Source organism: Suricata suricatta, chromosome 11 (genome assembly GCF_006229205.1).
Source record: "Suricata suricatta isolate VVHF042 chromosome 11, meerkat_22Aug2017_6uvM2_HiC, whole genome shotgun sequence".
NCBI lineage: Eukaryota > Metazoa > Chordata > Mammalia > Carnivora > Herpestidae > Suricata > Suricata suricatta.
The window spans coordinates 7,963,223-7,970,572 of NC_043710.1; the positions used below are offsets into that span (position 1 = coordinate 7,963,223).

The 7,350-nt window shown below is 51.9% G+C and overlaps 1 protein-coding gene across 1 annotated transcript in view; it reads right to left on the reverse strand.

The window, feature by feature from the left end:
* Positions 1 to 1,458: 1,458 nt before the first annotated feature.
* LGALS12 (galectin 12) overlaps positions 1,459 to 7,350 on the reverse strand; it is a 6,930-nt gene continuing 1,038 nt past the window's right edge. The window contains exons 2-7 of the mRNA XM_029915441.1: positions 6,568 to 6,626; positions 6,224 to 6,395; positions 5,977 to 6,003; positions 5,367 to 5,455; positions 2,530 to 2,680; positions 1,459 to 2,023 (exon numbers count right to left, since the gene is read on the reverse strand). Coding sequence (XP_029771301.1) covers positions 1,877 to 2,023; positions 2,530 to 2,680; positions 5,367 to 5,455; positions 5,977 to 6,003; positions 6,224 to 6,395; positions 6,568 to 6,626 — 645 coding nt within the window. The 3' untranslated portion in view covers positions 1,459 to 1,876. The remainder of the gene's footprint in view (positions 2,024 to 2,529; positions 2,681 to 5,366; positions 5,456 to 5,976; positions 6,004 to 6,223; positions 6,396 to 6,567; positions 6,627 to 7,350) is intronic.

The following is a 7,350-nucleotide window of genomic DNA, read 5'->3' on the forward strand; positions in this document are numbered from 1 at the left end:
CTCTCTCTGCCCCTCCCCGCTCATGCTCGGTCTCTCTCTGTCTTAAAAATAAATAAAACATTAAAAAAATAATTAAAAAATAAAATAAAAAACACTAGGGATGCCTGGGGGGCTTAGTCAGTTGAATGTCCGACTTCAGCTCAGGTCATGATCCCATGATTGGTGAGTTTCAGCCCCGGACTGGGCTCCGTGCTAACAGCTCAGAGCCTGGAGCCTGCTTCGGATTCTGTGTCTCCCTCTCTCTCTCTGTCTCTCTCTCTCTCTGCCCCTTCCTCACTCCCGCTCCGTATCTCTCTCTCTCTCAAAAATAAATAAACATTAAAAAATTAAAAAACAAAACAAAACCCACTGACAATCACAATTACGCGGATGCAGGACCACTAGAAGTCTCCCATCTTGCTGGTGGGAATGCACAGTGGCGCAGTCACTCTGAAACAACTCTGGAAAAGTGATGGGCAGTTTCTTATGAAGTCAAAGGTGCACTTATTGTACGATCCAGAAATCGCACGACCAGGTACCTACCCCAGAGAAGTTAAAGCTCATCATGCTCATCAGAGACGTGTCCACAACCCTTCCTCGCAGCTCTGCTCTTGATTGCCCAAACCTGGAAACTACCGATGTTCTTCGATGGGTCAGTAGATAAATGGACTGTGGTACAATGGATTACTATGGAGTAATAAAGAGAACGGTCCCTGATGCAAACAGCTACTTGGATTGATCTCAGAACGATGACACACAGTGAAAGGAACCAGATACACTAGGTCAGATACTGTAGGATTCCATTTATGTGGCATTTTCAAAAAGGCAAAACATAGGCGTGGAAAACAGATCCTTGCGTTGGTGGGGTTCGGGGATGGATGGAGGCGGTGTGATTACAAAGCAGGGACACAAGAGAGTGTTTTGGAGTCCTGATGGTGCAGGCCATGGGCACACAAACCCACATACATGTTCAAACTCAGAATTTTACCCGTTCCCCAAAGTCAATCTTATTTTTTTTTTAGTTTTTTAAAATGTTTTTTTATTTATTTTAGAGAGACAGAGAGAGATAGCACAAGCAGGGGTGGGTCAGAGAGAGAGGAAGACACAGAATCTGAAGCAGGCTCCAGGCTCTGAGCTGTCAGCACAGAGCCCGACGCGGGGCTCGAACCCACGAACCGTGAGATTATGACCTGAGCCGAAGCCGGACACTTAACCAATTGAGCCACCCAGGCACCTCTCAATCTTATTAATAAAAAAAAAATAATAATGGGACACCTGGGTGGCTCAGTTGGTTGAGCGTCTGACTCTTGATTTCCGGTGAGGTTCTGGTCTCACGGTTTGTGAGTTTGAGCTCCATGTCGCACTCTGAACAGTGTGGAGCCTGCTTGAGATTCCCTCTCTCCCTCTCTCTCTGCCCCTCCCCTGCTTGCTCTCTCTCTCTCTCTCTGTCAAAATAAATAAATAAACGTAAAAAAAAAAAAGAAAAAGAAAAGTAAGGAAAACCACTAGAAGTGTAAATGCAGTTATAACTTCCAAACAGTTCTGAGACAAAAGGTGAGGAGGGTGATAAAGATTTCATCAATCTGATAGCAAGCAACAAGCTTAAAATACAAGGAAAAATGGCACCAGAAGCGGAAGACACAAAATCAGATGGTACCAATACACATACCGGGAACACCCCCGACATACCAGGAACCACAGCAGTAGCACCGTGGCCATGACCGGGTGAGGTGTGAGTGCGCACAGGGTGTGCCGATCCCTGGCTGGGGCTTCTGAAAGCAGGTGGTGACAGGCACGCAGTTTACGGAAGGAAGGAGCGTGGAGCTGCGTGGAGGGGTGCCAGGCGGGGGCTGGCCCTTCTCTTCCCTGGCAGGGGGTGGGGGCCCTGGCTCCCTCCTCAGTGGTGGACACAGTAGAGCTGGACGCTGCCACTGACCCGGAGCTCCCGCAGCTGCTCCAGGACCCGCTGGTGCACGCTGGTGGCCCCCAGGCCCTGCCCATTGAGCGCCAGCTTCAGCCCTCCCTCCTGGCACAGGAGCAACACCTGGGAAAGGACAGGAGGACCCTGCAGGCTGGCAGACAGACAGACAGCTGGTGCACTGCTGCCCAATTCCCCCACCCCCCCGCCCCCCAGCAAGCTCTCCCCTCAGAGGTCACAAAGACCGGAACCAGGGGGCACCTGGTGGTGGGAAAGATCAGGATTGGGTGTTCCCGCTTGTCACCAGATCGCTGTAACCTTCCACAAGGATCCTCTCAGCCCTGGGCCTCAGTTTCTCCGTCTGTGCTGGTGGTGTCCCCTCGAGCAGTGGGCTCAACCCTGGCCGCACTTCGGAGTCATTAGGGGGCTTTTTTTTTTTTTTTAATAAATAACACCAATGCCAGGGGCAGCCCTGAGTAATGATGTCTGTGTTTGGGGAGTAGGGTGAGCGCCGCGGCACAGACGCTCCAGCCCCGCACCCTCCACCCACCCCAGGACGCATCCCTGTCCCCCCACGGGAATGCAGCTTTGTGCTCCCACAGGAGGGACGAGGCCACTCAGCTCTGACTGACCTCGAAGAATCGCCGGGGGTAGAAGAGGAAGGGGGCCGAGATCAGCTTCTTGCACCCCCAGGGCGAGATCCAGGCCAGAGTTCTGTCTGCGAAGGACGCCCTGAGCATCACGGGGACGCGAGCCGCCTGGTCCCGCAGGCTCAGAGTGAAGCTGCAAGAAGGGGGGGGGGCGCCTCTGAGCCGTGGCTGCCGATCCTGAGGGGACAGACGGAGGTGGGCGAGCAGTAGGAGATTCTGCAGCTCAGAGCAAGTGGGAACACCCCAGAGTCTCAAGCACACACACCTCCACCCATTGGCCGAGGACCAGGGGGGAGCACATGACCTTGTCTGAGCCTCATTTCCCCCTCCTCAAGATGGGAATAATGATATTAGTAGTCGCTAATATTCACCGAGTGCTATAGGGCAGGGATTGTCTTGCGTGATTTGAAAAGAGTGCAGCGACACGCAGAAGAATGAACCTGGACCACTTTCTTACACCACACACAAAAGTAAACTCAAAAGGGATGAAAGACCTAAATGTAAGACAGGAAGCCATCAAAACCCTAAAGGACAAAACAGGCAATAACCTCTTTGACCTTGGCTGCAGAAACTCCTTACTTGATATGTCTCCAGAGGGAAGGGAAACAAAAGCAAAAATGAACTATTGGGACCTCATGAAAATAAAAAGCTTCTGCACAGTGAAGGAAACAGTCAGCAAAACTAAAAGGCAACCGACAGAATGAGAGAAGATATTTGTAAATGAAATATCAGATAAAGGGTTAGGATACAAAATCAGTAAAGAATTTATCAAACTCAACACCCCAAAAACCCAAATAATCCAGTGAGGAAATGGGCAAAAAACATGAATAGATACTTTTCTAAAGAAGTCATTCATATGGCTAACAGACACATCAAAACATGTTCAACGTCACTCATCATCAGGGAAATACAAGTCAAAACCACAGTGAGACACCACCTCACACCTGTCAGAACGGCTGACATTTACAACTCGGGCCACAACAGATGCCGGCGAGGATGCGGAGAGAGAAGAACCTTTTGGCACCACTGGTGGGAATGCAAACCGGTGCAGCCGCTCTGGAAAACAGTGTGGAGGTTCCTCAAAAAATTTAAAACAGAACTACCCTACGACCCAGCAATTGCACTACTAGCTATTTATCCAAGGGATACAGGTGTGCTGTTTCGAAGGGGCACATGCACCCCAATGTTTAGAGCAGCACTATCACCAACAGCCAAAGTACGGAAAGAGCCCACATGTCCATCGGCGGATGGATGGATAAAGATGTGGTATATATACACAATGGAATATTACTTGGTGATGAAAATGAATGAAATCTTGCCATTTGCAACAATGTGGATGGAACTAAAGTGTATTATGGTAAGTGAAATAACTCAGAGAAAGGCAAATATCACAGGATTTCATTCATATATGGAATTTAAGATACAAAGCAGATGAACATAAGGGAAGGGAAGCGAAAGTAATATAAAACCAGAGGGGGAAACAAGCCATAAAAGACTCCTAAATACAGAGGACAAACTGAGGGGTGCTGGCAGGGTGTTGGGTGGGGGATAAGCAGGGGAGGGGCACTAAGGAGGACACTGGTTGGGATGAGCACTGGGTGGTATATGTAAGTGATGACTCCTAAATTCTACTCCTGAAAAAATATATAGTTGGATTAAAAAAAATAAAATAGATCATTAAATCTAAAAAAAAACCCCATTAGACTTTGAGCTAGGACGTAAAGATGGCGTCATGTCTCCAGGTTTTGCTGGGGAGGGTGTTCCTTCTATCACTGAGAACTTTTTCATTTTCCCTTTATGACTGAGGTCATCCTTCCTTACTTCCGATGGTAAAACTCAGGACTTCCGCCACAGAGAGGTGCAGTGACTTCCCTGAGAGCACATAGTTTATGGGAGGCAAAACCAGGATCCCAACCCAGTTGTGCCTGGCTTTGGAGGTTGGTTCCGTCCAGGGCTGGGCTGCAAGCCTGCCCCAGAGCTGGCAGGCCTGATCAAGACCATGCCGAGGCAAAGGTGCAATGAGGTCAGTGATTTAAAAACCAAAACCAAAACCAAAACAGAAACAGAAAGGGAGAACCCAGAGCACCCTCCTTCCTCTCATGCCTCTCTTTAATTCCGCTGCTGCCACATTTGTGGAGCCCTTACTGTGTGCCTGGCACAATTCTAAGCATGTACCCACCCCTGAGGCTGGCAGTATCATTACCTCTTTTTACAGACAAGGACACTGAAGCCCAGAAAGGAAAAGAAACTGCCTCGAAGGTGCACAGGGAGGAAATATCCTCAGCAGAAGTCAAACCCAGGCGATCTGGCCCAGAAAAGTCATGAAATCCAGTGCGATTCCAGCAAGAAGGAAAGGAGATGGGAAAGAAGGAAAGGAGGGGAGAGTCGAAGAAAAGACTATTCAGGCTCGGAGCCTGGGGATTTGGGGAATGGAGTAGGAGCGCCCCCTGTGGGAGAGGTCAGGCAGCATCTGCATAGTTCGTGTTTGGCTCCAAGCTCCCATCCTCTCTGGGGCTGCTTTGTTTCTTGCCCCGCGTCACCCTGGGAGGTGGAGTTTGCTCTCTGGGTCTCAGCCTGAGCCTTTAAGAGACCTTTCCCAAAGCCCCAGCTGGGACCTTCGAGGAGAGGCTGGCTGGCCTGATCAGATGTACAGGCAGGGAAGATGGTCCCAGAACTGGGGCTGTCTGGGGCCACGGAGGCAGCCTGAGCACAGGGGTCCCAACCACAAAGCGGCGGTGTGGGGGACGAAAGAGGTAATGCTTGTAAAGCTCGTGCGTGACTCGGGGATGCTTCTCCCTCCCTCCTACCTGGATACTTACTCCTTTGGCTCTGGCAGGACCAGTCCCCGAAGTACGATGACTTGTCCTGGCCAGAGACCCTTGGGAAGGGCCCGAGAACAGGGCACCTCCTGTAGGGAGACACACAGAGAGAAGGGACACGCAGAGGGGCTTGGGGAGGGCTGCCACCCCCAGGGGCCGTGGAGCCCTCGAGCAGGGAAGTCTGACTTCAGACCCATGGCCAGGAAAAGACTCCCCTTTGCTCATTTATTAGACACCAGCTGCAGAGCGGGTCTCCTGTGTGCAACTCTCCCTGGCCTTTCAGGGAGGCCACCCCCAGTCCCTGGGCCCAACAGCTAGGTATGCTCCCGATCACTGTACCCTGAGTTGTAATGTCCCGTTCACTGGTTGATCCCTCTATCCCAGAGCCTGGCACTGGGCCTGGCACAGAAGAGTATCAAATATAGTTGTGTGCAGAATAAATGGAGAAAAGACACAAAGAGAGGGCTTTAGCCCGAAGCTGCCAGGCCCACCCGCAGCCCCCAGGCTTCTTCTATAAAGGAAGGGGAGACCTTGGTGCTGAGGGGGCGGGGTGTGGTGGATGCCCTCCCAGGACGGCACCTCCACCAGACCCAGGAGGGAGGTCACTCACCAGGCTGGGGCTCTTCAGCAGGAAAGGCTGTCAAGGGAAGAAAGGGGACATGGAGGCCATGGGGGGTTGGCTCAGTGGAAGAGAGCCTCTTAATGTTATTATTAAGGATTGAGGGTATTTGGGGTCTCTCTCTCTCAAAGGCAATGCAGGTGCATGATTGGAGCCCTGGAGCAGGGTGGGATCCTCTCTGGACACTAGCTCTGGGATAATGGGGAGGAACTGGAGAGAGGGTCTGTCATTCACTTACTGGCATGGCCTTGGGCCTCATCTCCCTCTCTGCCCTGCAGGCCAACCCCAGCTTCCCCTCCGGGTTGCTGGGAACAGAGAGCACCCCCTGAGAAGGATCTCTTGCTGGTGATGCTGGGGCTCCGCCCATTCTGGGCAGCCAGCCTGCCTCTTCCCAAGCCAAGGGGCTCAGACTGGGAGCAGGGAGAGGAAAATCCCAGCTGGCCAGGGACGGAGGTGTTGCCAGCGGTATCCATGGCAACTGTGCAGCAGGAAAGGGGCAGCTGGCTCTTGTCAACCAGGTCAAGCTAGGGGAGGAGGGAGCTCAGTGGCTCAGCTCGCATGGCTGGAACCACAAGGGCTGACCGTGCTCCCCAGAGACTCACATATCCAACAGGATACTCGCTGCCACCCTCCGGAAATGGCTGTGGGGAAAGAGAAAAAGCAACACGTGAGATTCAGGACCACTGCCAGCTCAGATATGGGGCTCCGACCTGCCCCGCCTGCGCCTGGGAGGGGGCCAGAGGCTGGCTTTGGTAGCTCCTCATCCTCCCCGTAGGCCTCGTTAGCGGTTCTCAGACCTGGCATTTGAACATGCTGATTCCTAGGCTCCCCCCTCAGGCTTACTGAGTCAGAAGGTCTGGTGGTGGGGCCTAGAATTCTGCATTTTTATTTTTATTTATTTTTAATACTTATTTTTGAGAGAGAGACAGAGTGTGAGCAGGAGAGGGAAAGAGAGAGAGAGAGAGGAGACATAGAATGTGAAGCAGGCTCCACACTCTGAGCTGTCAGCACAGAGCCCGACGTGGGGCTTGAACTCACAAACTGTGAGATCATGTCCTGAGCCGAAGTGGGACAGTTAACCAACTGAATCACCCAGGTGTCCCTAGGAATCTGCATTTTTAATAAGCACCTCGGGTGGGAATGGCCTAGCTAGTTGCTGTTTGGGCCCCCTGGCTCCAAACGTCCAAGTGATTCACTTCTTGGCCGTGGCTCTTGGGTCCCCTTCTGTAGTTCCCTTCTCATCCCACACCTTGATGGCCCCCTTCCACTTTGGTTGTCACTGGTGTGTGTGACAGGGCCTGTCTGGGGCGGCTGGGGGTCCTGGGCCTGTCTAGGTATCAGGGGAAATGGCCACTCAGAACGTAC